The 24,149-nt window shown below is 36.1% G+C and overlaps 1 protein-coding gene across 7 annotated transcripts in view; it reads left to right on the top strand.

The window, feature by feature from the left end:
• LOC107226993 (G-protein coupled receptor moody) overlaps positions 1-24,149 on the top strand; it is an 88,236-nt gene that overhangs the window by 59,988 nt on the left and 4,099 nt on the right. For all 7 annotated transcript variants that reach the window (XM_015667992.2, XM_015667991.2, XM_046744240.1 and 4 more), the window contains one exon: positions 21,443-21,681. In XM_015667992.2, the coding sequence (XP_015523478.1) occupies positions 21,443-21,681 (239 nt within the window). The remainder of the gene's footprint in view (positions 1-21,442; positions 21,682-24,149) is intronic.

Genomic DNA, 24,149 nt, shown 5'->3' with positions numbered 1-24,149 from the left:
TGTTTAAATGTTCGTTCCTTTTCATGTGAATCGTATTCTCAGTTCATTCCATCGGTATCAAATATTCAGTGTATATAATTTATAGTTAAAAAAAAATTTAAAAAAAAAAACCCGTGTTGCGAATATTAACTCAAGTAAAAAAGCGATTGAAAATTCTCTGGAAACTTCTGACAATTGAGGGTTAAAAAAAAATCCTCCAAAAACTTTCAAAACTGTCGCATCGCGTTGAAAAGCGGAGAATTTCTCTTCGTTCTGCTTTTTTCTTCGTTTCATTTTTCGCGTTTAGACTTTGGCTCATGTTCTCGACGTGTTTACGGATCCGCGTTATATCGGTTTTACGTATGTCCAGCGAATATGTGTGAGGTATCTGATGGGCACCATAATCTGCATGTTGTTACATACCTATACGCAAGGTATAGAACGACTTATTGACGTTTACTCTTATCCCCGTAACTGTTTCTTATTCCCCTGTACATCCGCCTCATTCTTTCTCCTCTTTACCTACCCTCGGCTCTTTTTTATACATACATCCTCTTTGTATCGCGATGGACGTATTATAAGCGAATGATGGATTTACTTGGACTAAGTTTGTTCTTGTGTATTTTTTCCCATTTCCGTAAAGATTTTTCTCAAAAACTCTGGAAATCATTCTACAGGGTTGTACAATGCCTGTATACTCGGAACAATTTTGCTACCGCCAACGAAATTTCAGGGTTAATATACACCCGATAAATATTATTTTCACACAACCGAAACGTTTAGTTGATTTTAAAATGTCTTAGTTATGTCTTGAAGAAAGGTTCGGCACGAGAACCTCATAGATTCTGTTGCGATTGCGAAATAAGATCTACACAGTGAAATTATTTCGTAACGATTGAAAAATGATCGTGTAATCTCTGTAACTGGGAAAATCATCGTTTGATTGTAATTCATGCTACGTGAATTAAGTGCTGCATCAAACAACGACAAAGAAATAAGCCAGTATGAATTGAATGGATGATTCAACGGTATTGGACCGCTGATCATTTAGTTCTGCTGATTTTACTTGACAGATATCTGGAATCCCTTCTAATAACTGCTCATGTTATTAATAATATAATATTTTGCTGCTTCAACAAAATGTGTCGTAGATTTACAATGCAACGTATTATTTGATGTGGTAATCAATTAGTAGCTCTCATGATTTCGTAAATTTCACTAATTCTTATCCACCGAATAGATTTAGTGGGCTGTGCAAAGCAATTAATAGTAGAATCTAGCAGACGGTATTTAATATTTAAATAATTATTTCCTGAAATTGACGAAATTAAAATTGAGGTTTCATATTTATAAGTAGGTATATTTTATCCAAGCAAATTTTTTTAATAATTTGTAAACAGTTATCTCATTATTTAGTATTTAAAACAAAATATTGTGTTCCCGGAAGAAAATTATTTACAACGTGCGCCTACTGATTGATTTAAAAAAAAAAGCAGCAAATAAGCTTTCTCTCAGTGTAAATTTATACAGTAAGTTCAGGATACTTTTGCCCGATTTATCCAATTGAAATTTACGTTTATCAAAACACACCCGTGAGTGATTATCGAAAACTTGGCTTCTCCCTCCCGCTCTTTCTCCTTCCATCATCGACGTTTTCCACCCCCGGTTGGACCATCTATTTTGCCTATAGCTCCTTCTTTTCACGCCTCGCGATCTATTCAGCTCTTTATCTTCGTGCCTCGATCGCGTGAGCTCCTCTCGATCCACGCAACCCACGTACATACATATATCCCCATGGTTTATGGATAACGCGTGCTACACACCCTCGTAGCCATAAAGACTGCAGACTCTCCGAGGATCAGTTGGTAGGTGGAAAATATTGTCCAACTTTTTCGCCAAGGCCTTCAAGTGACTCCGGCAGCCACGGTTATTGAAAAATCGCGGTTCTTTGTCGCAGAAATAAATTACCCCCAGAAATGACGTGTAATCATGCGCAGGAAGTTCCCTGATCATGGTACATACAAAGAAATGACTGAAGGAATAAGAATGAAACGGTCTGTTTTCCGTGGCGATTTCTTCAAATATTTCTAGCTGTGGATACCGCATAGTTCTTAGCAACTCTGTTTTTTATCATCATAACCGAACAGTGCATGGTTTTGGATACAAGATGAAAATTAATTTTGTAGCTTCAAGAAGAAAATCTATACTAAATTTTCTTGTAATTATGGCAACGATGTGATGCTGGTGGAACATATTTGCACGTATCGACAGTTGTAATCGCACCGAATTGTTATTTTCCACCAAGTTTTCTTGTAATTCCAACGATATTTAAACCGCTATTTCAAGGATACTAATTTTACTAGAATTTTTGCATGTTCACCGTAAATTTCATACGGAAAAGATCCAAAATAATCTGATTTGATTCAAGATAAGTAACGAAATACCGTCAAAATCGTTAATACATTCTTTTGCCAAAAATTCAACCTCACTCACTCAAACAAATACCTTTCTTTCTTTCTTTTGAGAGTTATTCAGTCAAGTTTCAGCTCAAAATATTGAAAATTCAGTCAGTTATGATTTCCTATGTAGAATGACCATTTTTCGTTTTTTTTTTTCTTGTTTTATGAATTTTTTTCACAACCAAAATTTCATTTTGCCGAAGATAAACTACCTTTTCTTGAAATATAATAGTTAAAGAATATCCCATGATTTTTTCAAGTTATTTGAATCCCCGCTTCTACGCAACGACTCTTGTAAAGGTTAATAATTAATGGAATTTTCTTTTTGTGTACGGTAAAGAAAGTCGACAACAAACAAGATAAAAAAAATCTGGACTAATTCTCTCACCGAAAAATGCGAAAACAGTTTGAATTCCGAACTCGAATATCCGTAAAAAATTTCGAACGTTCCCAGAGATTTTTTGCCATCCGTGGATCGGGAGCTTGCAGTTTTAAAGCTTCGAAACAGCATCTGCGTCGTTTCGAGGAGACGATGTTGAGCAGATGCAAAAGGTACGGGGGCGTCTCTCAACTTATCGCCGAGAACTATAACTGTGTGGCAGTATGCAGGATATATACGCGAGAGGAGGGAATGAGAGATGGAAAAATGAGCGCGGATGGATGTGGAAATTCCTCTCGGCTCCTGGCAATATACACCGAGCGCGGAACAAGGGAAGAGGGAGCAACGTCTCGAGGTGGCCCACTAAACTTTATTATCCTAGGTCAGGGTGCGCGGTATATACACCTGGTCCCCAGACTCTCGGCGTCCCTGCTTCCGGGACTCGTATTTCAGCATCAAACGTCCCGGAGAAAACCTTTCTTTATTTTTTGGATTCGCGAAAGGCGATCTCGACCGTTTTCACACCCGAGATTGACGATCTAACTGCGGCCTCGGAACGCTTTCGAAATTCCAATGGACGTATGATTTTTCTGTACGCTTTTGCTCCTCTTAACGAATTCCTCAAGTTATCCTTGTGTGAATTATCTTGCTATTAAGCAACTTTTTACTATCATATGTATTTTTGCTCCAATTTGTTTCGTTCGAATTTAAAATTCTTCCCATTCTTGGTTTGCGTGAATAGATTTTGTTCTCGGGGTAATTGCAAATTTCTTCTGCAAAGTGAACCTTACCAAGAATATTTTTTATTATTACAAATGCATTGTTCGAATGAAAGAAATGTTGTGAATTTTTTCAATTTTATTTTCAAAGTACGTACGCTTATACGTTACGTACGTAAAAAAGGTGCTGAAAAAGAACTTTCATCTCCGTCGTTAAATTTACGTAACGATTTTATCGTTAAATGATTATATTTGCCCGACATAAGTATCGCATAGAAACATGAAACTTGTTCAATTATAATCTACGTTGTACATTTTTCTAACACTCGATGCAGTTTGCGATAATTATTGTATTTTTAGCATTGATCATTTTATTGTTTGTTCCTGGAAAAAAGGAAGTTTTAAATCCGCATCTACCATTCTGTTGATTTTTGTCAGAGATTAAAAAAACCTGCAATTAAACCGTCTACTCGTCATACATCTCTCGGTTTTCACTAAAAGCGTAGTATTCAAAATACGAAGCGTCTGAAAAATGATCGGAAAAACAAAAGGCCATACCTGTGCGTCTACGGTAAAAGAATATAAGAAAAACAGTACGAAGGAAAATATTGTGAATTATTAGGCTATCGAAGCTCCTTTGACAAAGAAAAATGTTTTCATTTATTCTTGAAAACCTTTCCACTTTCCTCGGGAACATTCCTCCGTTCGAGCATATAAAAGGTTCGTCATTTATCAAAGTTCCCTTCGGATTGGTCAGAAATAAGTGAGTCGTTTAGGGTCTAGAATGGAAAAAAAAGAAACCCGGAAAACAAAGTCAAATAAAAAATATCACGTTCCGCACGTTCTCGGGGACTTTCCGAAGCGTCGCCCGATGCGAGCAGTCATGCGTAGCTTAAATAACTCGCCTTTCACTACCAAAAGCCTCGAAAAATATATCCGATCCTCGTGGTTTCATCGCTGTTCGCGAATGTACGTGTGTGTTTCTGCAAAAATTCATGGCAAATATGCGACTTGTCATGTTATGTAGGAGCTTTCGTGGTTTCTTCCAGATCCGTGATTATTCACCGAGTCGTAAATCCACGGTTGCGGTGAAAACTCGACAAGTCGGTTATCATGACGCTCTTCCGTCTATAAAAAATTCTACGGCTATGTAATGACACACTTCAAGTGAGATAAAACAAGAAGCAAACAAGAAAAATAAAAAATTTCGACAAAGCGGATATTTCAACGGAAAATCGTAACAAAAAAAAGTTGTATTTTTTTTTAAATCTAATTTATTTCCACGAATGTGCAAATTTTTTTTATGAAAATTCATGCGAGAAAAATTGATTTACAACCTGTGTTTCTTAATTTTATAATAATTGATTCTGTGTTACTGCTTATTTTTTTTTTAACTGTTTTACAGCTCGATGCAAATCTCTTTCACTATTATAGGTTGTACTGCATGATGAATCGTTACTGTAGTTTTCAAGATTTGGAACTATCGCTTCATTGTAGCACGAAAAGAGGTAAATATCGATTCATTCCCACGTTGAAAAAAATGGAAGACGTCGTGGTATACCGATAAAAATTTATTAATCTTTTGTTCCGGATGATTCGAAGCTTACATTTTTCGCCAAAGATATAATTAATGATATCATTTAGATCATTTGTTGAAATATTATACAATTTACAATTTTCATCTTTTGAATAATAATTATTCACACCTTATTGATGGGTTCTCAAAATAGTTTCAAGCCATTCCGTTGAATTTCTTTCCCCGTAAATTCATTTCGATTTGAAAATTGTTCTTTTACGCGATACTGAACTGCAATAAAATCCGGTAAAGTCAAAAAGCCAAAGCTTTGACAGACTGTAAAATAAATCTTTACGACTCTGCAGCCGATAGTTGCTTCTAGTTGACCCCGATATGATCGAATTTTTCAGTATTTCGACGTGCGACAAATCTCATCGAAACAATAAATTTACCAACAAAAATTCTCCGCTGTTCCCATAAATCCTAATCACTTAAATTCCTCGCCCATTATCCGCCAACGTACACTATACCTTATAGATGGGGAATTCCATGCGAATCGAACCAACGTCTGACCCTTACAATTTTTGATTTGGTTCAACATTTTTCCTGCAATTTTTCCGACTCTGAAGCAGTACCCTGAATTTTTTTTAAATTTATTATTCAATTGGCTAATTATTTATTAATATTATGAGTAATTTTGAATAGAACCTTTTCTAAACTTCTCAAAAACTATAATTTCTGTTCCAAACATTGTAAGACTGGGCCGATTTTTGTGTCTAGCTTTCTTCGGTACATTCAATTTCTTTCCATAAATTAGCACATTATTTAAACGAAGAATGAAAATTGCCAAAACCTCCTCAAAATTTCTATTTTTTACTTAGAACATTTCCAGACCTGTTCCATTACGGTACGATTTTAGTCTATTTTTTTTTTTAGCACATTCAACTTTTTTTGTCGATCTCATAATGAAACCGGTCTAGCAATGTTCTAAGTGAAAAGTAAAAGTTTTCCGAATTATTTCGGCAATTTCTAGATCGTTCGAACACTGTTTTAGTTGAACAAAAAAATTAGAAGTGCTAAGAAAAAATATTTAAATAAATCTTTCCACGATGGGCCCGATCTTGAAATGTTTTAAAAAGAAAATACAGCTTTCGAGAATTAGTTGAGAATTTTTAAGATTGTCCTTTTCGAAATCACTCTCAATATTTATAAATAATCAACCAATCGAATAAAAAGTTTGCAAAAATTCAGGGTACTGTTTCAGAGTTGGGACAATTGCAGAAAATTTTTTAAACAAAATCAAAAATGGTGAGGATCAGACGTTGGTTGGGTTCGCATGGAATTCCCCAGATGCATGGTGTATCAAATAATGAAATTTATGTGTGTTGTATTGTCGGTGTGAAATATCTGAAGCAGCGAAATATGGAAGGGCTAATCCCGACGCCGACTTGGCGCTTTGTGGTCAAACTTCGAGTTCGGAAATTGAGCGTATAGAATCAGCTTAAGGACTTAGGGTCGCGTTATTGTGTATATTATACTTATTTCTCGCTGTTATTTACCCCTGCGCCACATCGTCTCTTGTCGCATTTCTCTGTTGCTCATACATAGATACTGATACTGCACGGAGAATGTGGAGGCTCATAAATATCTGGTGTTCCTTGTACCTATCATCTCGCTCAAGTCTCGCCACCTTTCAGCCCCCTGATTTAGGTCATCGAACCAGTCCGCTGGACCTTGTACAAATACAACTTACTCCCGTTTTATATATATATATATATATATATATATATGTGTAATGTTATATACATTATATATATATTATACATTATATATATACAGCGTACAATTCTCGGAGTGAGAACCGATCGGTTTTAATCTTCTCGACAAATTTTCCTTCGCCACCCTTGTTAATCCGTACGCTGCTTGTTTCCCGTCTCTCTGAAGAATATAAATAGCCGAAATCATGTCCGTGATCGTTTGTACGATTAGATGTGAAAATTTATGAGGACTGACCGTCACTGATGGAAATATTTCTTTGAATTTCTATACATCTGAACGATTCTCTGTTTATGGATTGTGAATTCATAGAATCATATGAGAACATAAAATACAGAGGTCAAAATTTCGGATGAAAGTAGAGTTCGGTATTTTTCAAGTCAACTTATATTGGAAACTCTGAGATAACATTTAAAATATCTCAAGTTATTTTTTATCTGAAATAGCTTAGTAGAGAAAAGAGAATTATTTAACAGTGATAAAAAAAAACACACACACACACAAAGTTGTAAAGTTCTTCATTGTGTATAAGACATTATATACCCGAATCGATTCGACTCCAGGATTTTTTATTACCGTCCGTATCTTTGGAAGAGATTTTTTCAATCTCCTCGATAACATCAATTGAGAAAAGAAAAAAAGCAGTTAAGCGTTTTAAACATTTTTATTCGAATTAAGTTCTTATTTACTCCCGGGTCTCGAAGCGCTTTTAATACGTTTTGCGTAGATACTACGACGTCGTTTATATACACTCGGGACCGTTTGCTTAATTGAAATGGACGAAGAGAAAAGAAAGGATCTTCGCAGAAATTATAGGGGTCAAACGAAATCTGGCCCAATTATTCGCTCCGCAAATTTCTCCGAGGTAAAGACAATGTGATAAAATGTGGAAACTGTGGGGCAATTATATATATATATTATATATGTATATATATATATATATATATACGGCATTTAGAAGGCAATGTAACAGGACCATGATTCATTTCGAACGTAACGTTGTCGGACGTTTTCATTTCCTCTAAATTTTCTTCGGAACTACGAGCCAATTCGATTTTTCACAAACCCTTGACCCGGCGCAATAATTTACTCTCAAAACGCGAAAGCTCGCATATTTTAATATTGAACGTGAATTTTTTTTCGCTGAGATTCTGCCGCGACATCGAACAACGTCGAAGTGAGAAACGTATTTTGTTTCAACAACCCCGAGCCGCAGACAGCTCCGGTGTGAAAGCACCTTTACCTTCTGTAAGGCCGCGTGTCTACGGATGCGTGTGAGAAAGAGGGTTGAAATTTTCACGGCTCTGTTAAATCTAGCGTGAATAACGTGATAGTTAATGCCAACACATACACGTATAAAATAAAACCTGAGCTTGCAGCCGCGGTCGAAAAGCTTTTCGAGGAATGTAACGCATCCATGAGATCCTTTTTGTTTTTACACATATTTTTATCTCTGAAACTTCGTTAATGTATGTATTATATATACAATTCAGGGTGTTCCTTATTTGGAGGTCGGAAAAATTTTCATCCTCCCCGCCCTCCAGATCTTTTTCAAATCATTAAAAAAATATCTGTGTAAAGTTTTAAGCGTACCTCTAAGCTCTGAAAGTTTTAACTGTAAGATACGTATAATTTTTATAACCAGTTGTGTCGTTGGGTATGACTTTGGTATAAATTAAGGGACCGATTTATAACTTGGCAGAGTTGTTGCTTACAATGGTAGGAACAAATCCTGAAAATTTCACAATTTTATCGTAATTTTACAGTATATTTCTTTTTTTATATAAGCTTAACAGTATCACTTTTAGTAGACTTCTGTACGAGGGAACAATAATTATAAAATTTTGAAATGTTTACGGTTTGTTCCAATCATTATAAGTAGTAACTCTGCCAAGTTTCAAGGCGGTCCCTTAATTTATACCAAAATCATAAAAAGGCCGATCTTATACATATAAACCAGTTAAATAAATAAATAAATAAATAAAATAACTAGTTATAAAAACTACATGTATTTTGCATTGAAAACTTTCGGAGCTTATTGTTAGAGACACGTGTTCCAGTTGACGTAGAAGATTAAGAATTTACACAGATTTTTTTTAATGAATTAGAACAGATCTGGAGGGCGTCCCAATGAAAATCTTCTGACCCCAAATTTGAGCTCTTAATATTAGCATCAAGAGGTTACGCATCGCACTTTTCTATTTTCCATGAGAATAACATGGGAAAAATGGTTTTTGCTCCGTCTGTTTTTTATAACTAAGCTAACGATGCGTCGTACGGGAAATTCAGGGACATAGTTTTGTAGGAAACTAAACAGAGCTCGGTAGAAAATGAAAATCAACTTGTATCGTGTTAATAAAAATGATTTTTAAAAAAATCATTGATTTCGACAGACAGGAAAAGGTTCGCCGGGTTTTGCGTCTTTATGCGACCGGTGCGGCGTTTACGGTAGTTCGACTCGTATCTTACCTACGTCCGTTTAATTTTATTTTATTCACTGTATTTTCGTTCTTTTCAAATCGGTGTTTTTCCTCCTCCTTTTCCTTCATCTTTTGTTGCATTACAATTCAGTTTTATTGAGGCCATCATTCATGTTTAACGTCGGAGACTATAAACGGGCGGGGTATCAACGCGGTTGTAATTATTGATGGCAGGGTGGCTATAGATTGCCAGAAACGCCACTTTCGAAGCAGTAAAGGAAAATAAATAAAAACAGCTCGAAGGAAGAGGGGGGAAGGAAAGGGGAACGGCGGTAACAGATGCGTAAACAGTCTCTTCAAGTTATACGGAGCGCGCTGATTGGGGCGTGAGTTATACACGCGCACGTAAATGTTTTCATTTCCTTCCTTTCTCTTTTTTTGGATTTTTATTATCCTCCTTCGAGCCGAGTAACACCTCATAATAAACGCGATTTATTCGATTCCTCATGCAGGGAACTGCAGAGATCGGTATTACTCGTACATCATATTTCACTGCCCCGTGCAAGCTCGATAGCTTTCTTCCTGTAGAGCGTTTTTGTACACCGTACGTAGACTACCACTATAACAGGGCAAATAATTTCCCGTACATATCTAAGAAAATCACACACGAAAATGTGGAGCTGAATATTGAATAATAATAGTATATTGCGTAACGAGGAGGCAAACTCGGTTTTTTCGGGCCGAGCGTAAGTTTGCAATGTCAGTCGTAGCTGAGACCAAGACGAATATCGCAAATACGCGAGGCGAAAAGACCGTCGCCTCCTTGTTGCGCGCGATTCTTTATATAACAAGGGTATTTTACGCGTTTTTTAACTAAGCACGAAATTGAGGTTAGGGTCGCGTAATGTCAGATTTGTTCGCGACGGCGCATACGCGCAGTACAGAAAATACAGCTTTCAACTCCTATGGCTTAGAAACTGTCTTTTCCGTACTCCGCGCATGCGCATTCGCAGACTCACTCGACCGTCATAGAAACGAGTACTTTGTGTACGGGAAACCCGCATAGAAAAATGCGTAAAAGAGATTTTCGCAGCTTACGAGTATAACGATTCGACAAACACTCAATGCACCACAATCTCGTAACTCGGTGGATGAAAGGTATCGATTCTTCGCCAATCAGCTGCCTTAAAACTTGCATAAAATCAAAAATAAATGAACAAGAAAACCGGCAAAAATATGAAGCGATATCCACAGTGCGATGTCCGCTTCAAGATACTTACTTTACCGTCATAGAAACGGGTACTTTGTGCACGGAAAACACAAATGGAAAAACGCATAAAACATGCTCGCGTCGTATAAAATGATATTCTTCGAACTTGAGGTACAGAAGGACAAATCTATCATGTGTTATTACTATTACCATAATATTTTTTCCAACTATTGCGATAATTTGATGTTTGCGTGAGAATAAATTGAAATTAAGGCCTTAGTGAACAGAACAAGGTACTCAACTTAAACAGTCGGATTTAATTTTACGGTAGCCAGAAAATGTAGGGTCGACAACTAAAAGCACACCAAATAGTTATACTTGGTATCAATTATTTTCTTCCGATTCCAACTAGGATTGAACCTTTATTATGTATAAATGTTACCCGTTTTACTTACTCAATTTTCTAGTTACCATAACAAATAAAGTTTTTCTCGTTGTAGCTGACGAATTTTAAATCGAGCAGTAAATCCACGTCGGTTGTTCATTTTATAAAATCAGTCTACAAGCCGTGTTAGTAGTTTGAATGAAACTGCAGGATGTATGAGAAAAGTTTGCGGAGACGCGGTCTTTGCACCTTTGGAAAAATATTTTAGACGACGCACTCGCGCGCTTCTGTCAAATCCACTTTCCCTTAGTTTGTACTTTCAGCAGACTGCATTCGCTCCCTATTTTCCCCTCGGGGTCTGTTGAAATAAGTCAAGCAAGAAAAATGAAGGGCTAAACCGCACGGTCAAGGAATGAAAAAGTTTTGACAGATAATCGGGTGAAATTGTACGCTGCACGATGCCAGACGGCGTTTGAACCTAAACTTGAACAAACTCTTTCACCGACCGTAGGGCGATTTTCTCGAATGCTCGTGAATGCCTGCGGCTGCTTTTATGTGTATATTTTTTTTTCAATTTTTTTTTATCCCGACTGTTCGCAAGAAAATTTGAACATTCAATTGCGAGTCGAAAACCTATCGTCGTTAATTAGATTTTCTGAAAAATCGATAACATATAAGCGAATCTCTGCGGCTTCTGAAACTAATTGTTTTACGAATGATTTCACAAATATTTCAATCGTCCTATTATCCCAACGACTGATGACTCATTTTATTGACGATTAACTTTGTTTTTCATAAAAATCGTCTGGAACGAATTTTGTATAGTGTAAATATTTTCGCCGATCAATGTCTTCTTTCCTCGTGAATTGAGCGATTGAAAAAAAATTGGTTCGAGAATGAAACCAGTCAAGTTTGACAAAGATACTTGGGCGATGAGAAAATCGTAAGAGTGGTCGGGAATATTAATTCTCTCACTTACTAAACGGGATGAATAAAATTTTAAGTTTAATGAGTTTGCGGTAAGAATTTACACAGCAGCTTTGCGGTACGGTAACGTAAACATTATAATGTATTAATGGATGAGCCTTGCCGCGAAGTAAATCCAGGCGTGGCGTTATGCTATTGATTGTTAGAGAGCCTAATCGATGATTTGTGGACGAAGAGGGGTATATCCTATGCAAACGCACAGAGTTTGTTAAAGGTTAGCGAACCGTCGCTATCCCGCCACCGAAAATCCGCCCGTACTAGATCTGTGTGCGTGTTACACGCGTGTTACACGCGTGTAGATCCATACATATATCACGGCGATCGACGACGAGCCAAAATTTTTATCCAAACATTATACATACATTTTTCAACACCCTCCTCAACACGCTGCCAGAAACAGGTGAAAAGGGAAGCCCGCGTTTTTCTGTCACGCTTGAGGAGGGTTCTTCCAATACACGCCGGAAATCGATCTCCGACGTATGAGATTACAGATTTACCTCATGTTATACGCCTCCGTAACATGCATTATGCATTATGCCAATGATGCTTCGGATGTCACGTCGATCTTATGCCTTGATATTACGCATTTCCAGTCATGAATCCTCGTGCGAAATAACTTACCGCATGGGTGTTGTGTGTCAGGTATCTGTGACAAGGCTGAAGGAAAGTAACCGACGTTGTCTAACGCTGACGGTTAGGTTGTGATTCGTCAGAATTCTCTTTGGTCAGCCGAATTTTTGTTTTCGCTGAAAAAGAAGCACGATAAATGTTTAAATTTTGAGAAATTTCGTCGATTACTGTGTAAATTTGGCACACAGTGTCTACGATTACACGCGATTACAAATATTACAAAGATTACCAAGACTGAAATTACTACAAGGCGATTACACGGATTAGAAAGAGTTTAGAAAAAGTACAGATATTTCAGAGACAAAAAAAAGATTACAATGATTAGCAAAAGGCTGCAAGGATTACACGAAGATTATACGGGTCACAAAGAGATCGCAAGGACTGCAATGAGATTACAAGAATTACAGAAATTACAGATATACCAGAGATTACAGAGATTAGCAAAAGACTACACGAAGATTACACGGGTTGCGAAAAGATTACAAAGATTACGAAGAGAGTAGAAGAATTTATGCAGAAATTACAAAGATTTCAGAGACGGCAAATATTACAAGAGATTAAAAAAATTGCACGAGGTTACATGACGTATGTATACCAGATTACAACAGTGATTAAACCTCTTGGTATAAGTGAGAAATAAAAAACAAAAATATTAATGGGCAATATCAGCCGCGATTCGTCACTTTTCACAGACGGAGTAAAAAATACAAATTTATTGCATTTCTTATTCTTTCGAATTTTTGGGTATCGAAAAATTTGGTTCATAGGAATTTTTCACCCTTTTCGTGGCCTTGGAAACTTTTGGAGATTTACCTCATTGATTACCTACAGATTAGACAAACGTAGAACACAATGGAATAAAATAAAGTAGAAAATAGGGTTTATTTACTATGCACGAGCAAATCCCTTAGGTTACTAATAAACATCGAGTATATTAAATAAAAATTTCTAGATATGACCAAATGCGGCTAAAGAAATCGTTTGCCAGTTCAGATAAATGAAGCCGGACGAAGTTTTTCGAATCAAAGAAGCGTCTCTTTCGCCGATTTTAACCGCCATCTTTGATAAAGTTGAAAAATTCTCCCGCGTGTGAAGCCTTGAAATCATGATTAATTAGGAGCTAAAAGTATTAAAGTTAACCAAAATTCGACCGTAGAGATAAATGTATCTACAACTCGTGAGACAGCGCGGATTCTTTTCGGTTAAAATTAAACGAAGCAGAATTTAAATTTGGGGCGGGGGGGGGGGGGGGGGGATGTAATTTCGTCAGATAAATCGAAAGGGGTTTTCGTTGGCTTTAGACGCGGGCTCTGCAAATTCAAACCATTAATCACTTTTAACAAGAGAATTAGCCAGATTATAAGGGCGTCTCCTAGTTGGCAGTTCGTTGCGTGGGCGACGACGGTATGTACAACATTATTCGCCGCCGCAACCGCACCGACCAAAAACTCACCACTGTAGGTAATTGTTGGTTGTTCTATACCGCATTCCATTATACACACAATATACGCAATGCCAATCTGCAAAGTGCCTAATTGCGAAACTCTGCAGTGAATTCAGACTCTGCGAGAAAAAGAAATAAATAAATAAATTAAAAAAAAAAAAAAAACGCGGTGATGTTTCAAAGAGTTTTAGAATTCATTTCAAAGTCCGTTTCATGTTTCTCTTTTCAAAAAATTTTATGATTCATATTCACACTTTGAAATGATCGTCTGCAAAATTCAGCAAACTTCTTTAAGGGCTGGAAAGTAATTCAGAGCGACAAAGAAGTTCGCTAGACAACATAAAATGTGGTGCGCTCGTAGAAATTGTGTAGAAATTTGCGAGACAAAAAAATCATACATCTTTTCGTGGGAGGATTCGAATAATGTATCGTGGATTACAGCAAAAAAATAATTTCACCATGTATATAAGTTATACGTATACAACTGAGAAACTATTGGCAGACTTTTGGGATTAACTACTTTGAAAAATAGTTTAATATTAAAAATAGCTTATCTCTGAAGTGTATCACGTCAAATGTTAACCAGCTTTTCTTGCAAATAATTAATTTCGAATCAGTGCACAATAAATAATGGCCCATCATAGACGACGCTTAATATTTTTCACCGAATAGCAACACCGTTTTTTAATAATTTTTGGCACATCAATATTTTCGGTCATAATTAGTCCCGCGATAAAATATAGTATTGAAATATTATAAAATAATGTAGTAAAAAAAAAAAAACTTGTGTATTTCGAATGCCAACATTCACTCACAATCAGAGTTGAGATAGAAATTTAAAACTTTAAAGGTGTTTCATTTCAAATCAATCAGCATCTATTTGTTGGATGGGTTCATAAGAATTTTTCGATATCTCAAATAAGGGCCACCCTTAATTGTGCATATTTTAGTAATTGAAAGTTTTCACCGGGGTGTGAAACTTTGTAAAACCGTGCTGAGGAAATTCGGTAACAAGCCATGAATGTTTGCCTTGGAAATTAATTGCCTGAAATACAGCTCATCCTCGCGTATAGTCGCCGGCACAATTTGCCCTGCTCGACTGTAGTAGGCAATGTTTATACTATACGTAGAACTGAGAGGCGTAAAATAATTAGGCCCGTTTTAACCGGAAGTACATGTACCATCGGTATCCGGCCGGATCAAATAGCTCGTTACTTTGGTCTGTTCAGAGGATATTTACCAGCTTCGAGTCTCCCGTTTGTTTCCACACCCCTAGATTCGAAATTCTCTACGTAAGGGCCTAATTAATAAAGAAATCCCGATCGCGGATGAAACGAAATCGATAACATCGTCAGTGTTCAAAAGAGGCATTTATCAAGCGGCTATATCTGTCTCTCCAAGTTTCCTTTATTTTTCCTCTGTTTTCTTTAAAGCCGAGGTAACGAATCCGACGATCTAATTGGAAACCTTCGGATACTGTTTCCCGTATTACTTTTCCACGTAAACAAAGGAAGAGGAAAAACCAATTACAAGAAATACTTCCTTGATAGAAACGATACAATTATTTGCCAAATGGAAAATGCTTCCTGCGAATGTGCATTAAAAATAGAATTCTAACTAACCGCACTATAAAATGTAATTCATCGCGAGAGGATAATCTGAATCTAGGTATACTTCACGGAATTGCCAACTTACACCGTGTTAAACATATGTATAAATTTGTTATGTCAAATTGAAGGAACTGAATTTACGATTATTTTTATTATTGGCAGATATAGTTACACACACTTACAGTATTTTTTATGTCTTAATGTGTCAACTGAAATATCCATTTTTTGTATATTTTGAGAACTTTTCAACACATTCATTTGCGCTCTTTTGCCATTTCTGATAGTATACTAATAGGTTTTCAATAATCGATGGTTTTATTGCGATACAATGTAAATCATTATTGTTAGAAACAAATAGTTTGAAATAATCGTGAACATTGAAGGAATAATTCATTTCCAAGAAAGTTATTCCTCTGCACATATACATGTTTTACATAAATTATAAGTTTTTGGGGTCGCCAATTACGAATCTGAAATCGGATTTCAAAAATTCAAGATTGCGCATTCAATATGGCGGACGAAAATTTGAAATTCTATCGAATCCGGACAAAAAACTCTGTCCAGGGGTTTTTAGGGTCGCTGATTAGGAATTTGAAATCAGATTTTGAAAATTCAGATTCGTAATTAGCGACTTCAAGAACCATAGAATACTTGTTATAAAAGTTGACTCAGCACAATAATCCGTGATTCAAACAGTTAAAAGAAAATTGTCGTGAATTTTAGATGTTATATAAAAGCTTGTGCAGGAAAAAATAAAGTTTTAACTATACCTACATACTATAAGTTTGCAATTAACCGTCAAAATTTTTCTCACGCTGTAGCTTTCGAATGAAGCCAAAATCTCGTCGAGTTATTTTTTCATTTTCACTTTTACGTTTATTCTCTGCCAAATGAAATTCCCCCCGTTTTATCAACGCTTACTTATATGTATCGTAAAACCACGAGCAATTTTGGTTTTAATATGGGACAATAGGGTATTTGCTGATATAATAATAGGCCTTGTTGATATTTTTTATTATTTTTTTTTTTTCCCACGTCGAGTTAGAATTCATTTATCACAACGCTTTGACATTCCGTCTACCGATCGAACGAAACATCGTCTAATGATCCCTGTCCTTGAATTAATTTCAAGTTTTCAAACCCTGTTGGAGCAACAGAGTCTCCTTTGCTTTTCCCCTCGATCTCTCTCATTTGATAGTTTTTCCGCGCAGGTATAATATGACTTATACACGGAGCTTGGCGATGCGATAAAAAGCCGGGAACAGCTCAGGATGTAACACTTTACCGCTATTTTTATAACTCCAGTAATTCTAGCGTTCACTCCCGACACATTTTCCCTTGAATCTACGTCAAATTTTTTATAACGCAGCGTTAAACAGACGCTATTCCCGCCGGCTTATATATGACGACGTCTCATTCGACCTAGCATCTGTATTATAACTGCTCCTCGTTAATGGCGACAAAAAAACACGTGCGTGCAGTGTGATAATTGGTTCATTTAATTCTCGGAACGCACACGTCTGCAGGCTTCGATTCGAACCTGATAATTATTCAAATCTTTTTTTTTTGTCGCATCATAGGTTTGTTTTTTTTTTCTTTCTTTTTACAGCTGACTTTTCGACATTGTACAATTTAATATATGTAAACTGGCACTTCATATTGTACCACAATATATCTGAAACAGAATTCCTTACGATCAACGAAAAGAATCAGTGAATTTGGAAAGAAGCTGGTTTAAGCTTTCTAGTGTAACTCGTTTTAGTTTATGTTTTAAAAAAATTTTAACATCGATTCAAATACAACAGAAGGATTTCCTTCAAATTTTCTACCTATTCCATTCAATGGTTTTTGTCGGTTCAAATAGCTAATAACAAGCTTTCAGCGATTCATTTTGGTGATCCATAATTGAATGTTTATATTGCTGAATTTACTTATGTATCTTTTTAAAAAACGAAACTCCTCACTTTATATCTTTGTTACGGAAAGATGGGGCTTGAACGTTGAAAGCTAATATTATAGAGTACAAAACGTTTGAATTTTAATATTTCTATTCGGATTAGAAATCATGTTACTTATATTGCAATTAATATTTTTGCATACAGATGAATATCGTTTGCCCGAACATTCGTTACGCAGCAACGAATTTTCATTTCATCGGCAAATTATAATTTCATACCAAAGCTTACACAATATATATATATATATATACACAATATATATAATATATACACATATATATACACAACGATTTCGACAATTCCATTTCCAAGACGAACCGCGATGGTTTTTTCCCTTACGGGAAAATCAATTACATTCTTCCTCATCCTTGCACAATCGTTCCAACACACACGAATTCATCAGCCGGAAGGAACAATCGTGCGGTGATAAGCACAGGAGTCGTAAACGAAGCGTGAAAATTGGAAATTTGTACGGACGACTGTAATATCGCGGCGGGCTGCTTATGAGCGATGAGAAGTGGGAAAATTTGGAGAAAGATCATTATTATAAGACGAAGAGGAAAACGAGTATTTTTTAACCTTCATGACGAAAATTGCGCATGGGCCGATCTACAAGCTTTTGATCAGCTTTTTACGCTAAAAATGTCGATCTGACCATAGTTTATAACGAGGTAAAAAATCCTCCAATTCTTGGGCCTCTCAGCTTTAACTTTTCCTGATGATCAACCTAAGAACAGATTTAATATTTAGATAAATCAGACTTTTCTTACAGGACTTACACATAAAACACATCGCGTCATATTTTTTTCCAAGAACACGAAGTAGCGAATATTAAGAGGATGTTCTATTAGGTTTTTACCGACTGAGTAGTATGTCACTTAGTTTTACTATTATCAAAGCCTACACATCACTGATGTGAAAATACCGCAACTTGCACGCTCTTCTACATAGAAAAAGAAAAAAATAGTGCTGTTTTAATTCTTGCATAAATATATCTCCCCGCGTCATTCTTGCATAAAACAAGAAAGTTTCCGTGCAGTTTTGTTCAGAATTGTATGTGCACTTTCACATCAATGCTGCATAGGCTTTGATACTAGGTCAAAGTGATCAATAACATTTTACTCGGTCGGTAAAGACTGACTACATCACCCTCTTGAAAGACTCGGATTACTACAATTTTGAGGATTTTTATACAGGCACGGAATAACATATGAAAATTGCAGTCAGGTCGAAACTTTCACCCTATAAAAACGAGTCGGTGGGTGTCGTCCTCTGCGAAGCTCCGGATTTATTTTAGGGGAAGGGGTAAAAAAAAATTTTCCGCTAAACGATAATAATTTTACCGTCTAGCTCGAGAAATAGAAAATAATAATTTACCTCTAGTATAAAGAACTCCTTGCGGTGTATATGTGTATACCTGCGTTATGTGTATATATATATATATATATATACACACATATTTCGTACATTGTCCTCGATCCAAAACTACCGGGGGTAGGAAACGTAAACGTATATACTATACCCTGGTTGGAAAAGCTTCCTGTGGCGGTGAAGTTGTCGCGTGATAACAAAGGCGAAACGTTTTGCGGCGGGGATCCCGAACCCTCTTCCTTTCGCACCCCCGCCTGCCACTCCAACGTTTTCTAGGAACTCTGTAAGCTTTCCACCCCACGACTCGTCTTTTACTACGTATAGATATACGTAGATGCGTATAATTGCTTTGTGATGTATAATATACTATATATATACGTATATGAGAATGTCCTGTATAAAGAGGACTAGAAAAATATAAAATAAAAATAAACAGAACCGGAGGAAATTCGGTGCCATGGGGACTCCGAGCTTTCGCTGCTTCGCATCTCTGTTGCTGACGTCTCCGATAGATTGGCAACTCGGCTGCAGGTGGTTAAGATTAACGAAAGACAAAATGGCCGCCATTAACCGGGCAGCGTAAGAGTTATGGAGCAATTAATATCGGAATAATAAGCTCGCGTGAAAATATCACGATAGAGAATTACCTCGTCGGTTAATTACTTTGCCTCCTTCGTCGCAGAGGACATGTTTATTAATTTTCTTTTCCCTCTTCTTTTTGTATTTTTGTTTCATTTTTTTTCAGATCGACTGTCAACACGTTATATGCTCGTAGTAATTTAATGTAAACTTGACCTTCTGCGGCATAGTTAAAAAAAATTTGTTCAAATATTACCGTATTTTTTTCGACCATGCAGAATTCACATGAGTAATAAAATAATACACGTTTGAAAGATGCCACCGGAAATTTGATCGTCGAGATGATTCTAATTAAAATGATATTTATATAATAGAATTTTTGAAACCCATGATTAGCAGCTACAAATATTAGATCTTTATTCATTTCGTTATTTTATTTAAATATCAAAAATTCACCGCCTTCGTGCAATTTTTATCAATTGCAGCACGTTTTTTTTTTTTTTTTGCGAATCGCATAAAATTACTCCTTTTTTCAAATACTCGGTTGATTATAAGTAACGTTTTGTCAGAAATAATTGTTCTACCTTAAGGAAAGACGTTTTCAATGAAATTCAGCCGAATCAATATTTCAGCTCAACTCATTAAAGCCTGTACGTTCCTTTTCTAACATGTTGTACATTAAATATACAGGGCCGCTAAGTCTATAATAGCACTGCATGATTTCACAGAGCTGTACAAAACCATCGACACTGTTCGGAATTTGTATAGAAGAGGGTTTCAGGCTTGGGGATCTATCGAAGTACACTTGTAATCCGAGTATACGAAATGAAATTAGACCCTTCGACGATCCAATTTGTCTCAGGCTATTTGCTCGACTTTTACTGCACGCGCATATAAGAACGCTGTCTATAGACACGCGGTGTGAACGGGGCAGACATACTATCGCGGATCTTGCAAATAATTAATTGCAACGAAGACCCGCGTGGATAAAAAGAGAGAGAGAGAGAGAGAGAAAGAGAAGTTGCTAAGTGCAGACGGTGAGAAGTTTCGACCCTTAAGGTCGGACCCTACTCAATTCTGACCTCGCAGCTGGAATATTATTGCGGTTGAACTATGCGCGAAATTCCATTCAGCTTGCTTTTGATATATGAGCCGCTTAAATAGGCGGAAGTAAGCGGGAATTATTATACGTATGGTTCTGGGGGTGAAAAATTTTATAATATAGAAAGAGGAAGTACACGTCTGTCTCTCTCTCTCTCTCTTTTTCTCTAGTAGTACTTCTACGTTAAAACAATTTGTAAACATTTTATTGTATGTTTTTAATTAAACTATTTACTGCAGATTTTATATATGTGTATACAATGATCAAAATTTCATTGGTAGTAGATAATTCTGGTAAAAGGGGTGATGTTACAATAACGGTTTACATATTATTGAAATCATAAGAAAATACGCCACAACTGACTATACGTAGTGATTACAGTTGTGTTAATACTACATTTTTTGGTCATTGCTACATTGAATATGTTTGATCAGTTTAAAATATTTTTATAGTTGAATAAGGCCTTAAAAATAATTTAATTTTGTATAATCAACATCGGATTGCCGGAATAATCACGAGAAAATATAGTACAAGTAACAATGATTAAAAAGAATAGTAATATTTGCTGTAAGATGTTCTTGTCACAACTGAAAAATTAGTTTTCATTTCGTGTTCAGAACGTTATTATTCGGTTACGGTGAGAAATGAAAAATAGTAAAGTACCTATAAACAAAAATAAATAAACTCTGTTATATGTATGTCTTATTTCGGCTGTTACATATCTTAATTTTTTTCACTTCCCTTCGATGATGTTTTTTTTTTTTATTACCCTCTTGATGTCTTGCTTGATTGAACACCGTTTTACGGACAAGGGTATATTTTTCTAACCCCTTTTGCCTTTTACCTCCGTCCTGTTTCCAATTATTTTCCGATATAACATTAACGACACGTTCATCTTCTTCTTCCCTTTTGTTGCAGCTTCGCAACGCGACGGCAGTCTTCATAATGAACTTGTCCGTCTCGGACTTGATGTTCTGTTGCTTTAATTTGCCGCTGGCAACGTCGACCTTTTGGCACAGCGCTTGGCTCCATGGACAGCTTCTTTGCCGTTTGTTTCCGCTGCTGAGGTACAGCTTGGTGGCCGTTAGTATCTTCACCGTCTTGGCCATCACCATCAATCGATACGTCATGATTGGACATCCCCGGCTCTATCCGAGGTAAGCAAGCCGGTAGAAGCTCTCTCTATATTCCCAGCCTCTATTATGTCTCGACAATTTCTCACATGCTCTACCTTCCTCAGCTTTCCCGAAAACTATTCGTGAGCCCTTATGAAAACAAACCCTACTATCTCAGCGCTTACTGTTTTTATTATCGGACTTGTTTTTCCTGTCAAATTGAATTCAGTCGACTGCATCTTTTGGTTCGTGAAAATCAAAATTGATCAATGATATATTCAGGTAATGAATATGCATTTTTAGTCAGGGTTAATTATCAACGATAAGTGTAAACAATTCATGAAAACAACGATCAGCATGCCCGAAAATTATCGGAGAGTACAGGTTTACTCGCGTTATCGTTATATTCTGCGATGAGATTGATAAATCAATTATTAAGCATTTTTTTAAAACACATTCTTTCAATTATTTGGATCGAAACTTCATTCTTCATTCTTAAAAAAATATCTAGCTTTTACTAGGCGATCTCCAGGAAGAATATCTTCACAAAATTGTTATCAAGAGTTTTCAAAAGCTTTGTGAAACATCATATAATCGTAGTAAGCTAATTTAAAAAATTTTATCCTGTAAAACCGACACATTGTCATTTTCGAGATTTTAAATAAATTTCTGGTCAACTAAGATTTCATGTCCCAGCGCGTATTTCCGATGGAATAATATTAGCTAATTTGTTTGAAGAATGCGTACCCGTTTATCATTCTCCGAGCATATCGTCAATAGATTTTATACTGATAAACGAATGAAAATAAGTTTCAAAATGCCTGTACCTTATTTTTTCATGCCACCGATATTTCGACTTACTTTGAAAAATGCTAATATTTCACACATTTATCAAAGTTAGCTTGAATGATGATCGTGTACCAGAATGAATTGCAAGATTATATTTAAATTTCGCGAAAACGTGCTTCGAATTTCACGATCCCATATCGTCAATTTTGCCAATATGTAACTCTGTAACACAACCGAGAGTGATTTTATGCATGAAAAATGAAGTGACTATGCTGAAAATCTTATAAGAAACTTGACAGTCCAAGTTTAGCAATTTCAAGATGTAACGTCGTTCTCGAAGGACTTGAGAGGTTTGTCGAGGAAATTTTTTCAATAACCAGTATATTTTTACGTGTAATGTGTCTCAGCAGCAGTAAAAATCTTAACCCATCAAAATATTCTGTCGTTTGTTCGGTCATACCCAGTGAAAGAGATACAAAAAAAAAAAAATAAACAAATTAAAAAGAAGCCAAGTATATACGCATCGCATACTTCATTCTGTAAAACTTTTCCAACTGGTTGTTGTTGTAGCCTAGGACTGCTTGGAGTAATATGTAAATTAGCTCAAAATCCCCCTTAAATCAGTTCCCATACTAAACGGCCCGTTTTCTCATTGGTTACTTTAATCAAACTGATAACTTGGTCTAACAACGAAAGGAGAACTTTGTCGAGTATCCTTTTATACCCTATTATCGTTACTTACACCGCCGTTATATCGAACATTCTGCTTGACTCGTGAATTTAAGACCAAGGTATGCTTACGAGATAATTGGAAAATGTTTCGTACGTTTTTGCCCTCTCGTTGTTGATGTTGGCATGAAAACTGTGGGGTAACTTTAAATTAAGCTTAAAGGAACATTTTGATCGATAGAAAAAAAAAAACATGATACAGTTAGTGGGTAATTGCTAAAATACGAGTTTGCTCAAGTAAATAAATACCTGAAGTAAAAACTGTATATTGTTGACTCCATATTATCGATTCGGTGTCTGCACTTTGTTCAGTTTCGATTCTTCTGAAAATTATTCCCAGCTAAATAAAAGAAGTAGTGCTACAACAAGTATTTTCTTTTCGGAGGATGATGGATATTCAAGTATTTGTAAACTTCTATAGGGTTATTATTAGCTATTACAGCTACATTCGAAACCGTACTGATTTATTCATATTTTTTTTTAATAGATTTCGATAGCTCGCGTTAACTCCAATGAAAAATACTTTGTGGTCATTCTATTTTTCATCTCTCAATCGAGAACATCTGTTTCTGCAACGTGTCCGGTTCCACACACTTGGATAACATCGAATAACGATTAAAAATAGGTGTAACGAACTTTATACGTGTGTGTTTACGGTAATCTCGTACCATTTGAAGAGATTGTAGTATTTATATGTACGTGCATACATTCGTACTTTCACTGGTAACTGGATTAGGCATCCGTTTTTATTTCAGTTTAAGATGGTTCAGACTCTCATCTGACGTAGTCTAAGGTAATAACACTAAAAGTTTTCCGGTGTTATTAGACTGAAGATTCATCTCAAATCTTGTTTGAGTTACGCGATCAAATATCGTTCCAGGGGGTGTGAATCTCCTTGAGATTATAAGAGAATAAACACAAGTGTATAATTTACGATTAGTCGAGTGTCTCGAGTATGAGTGTCATAAACGTCCAAAATCCAAAAAACGACT

Source organism: Neodiprion lecontei, chromosome 6, assembly GCF_021901455.1.
Source record: "Neodiprion lecontei isolate iyNeoLeco1 chromosome 6, iyNeoLeco1.1, whole genome shotgun sequence".
Classification (NCBI taxonomy): domain Eukaryota; kingdom Metazoa; phylum Arthropoda; class Insecta; order Hymenoptera; family Diprionidae; genus Neodiprion; species Neodiprion lecontei.
This window is presented reverse-complemented; position numbering and strand designations above follow the sequence as displayed.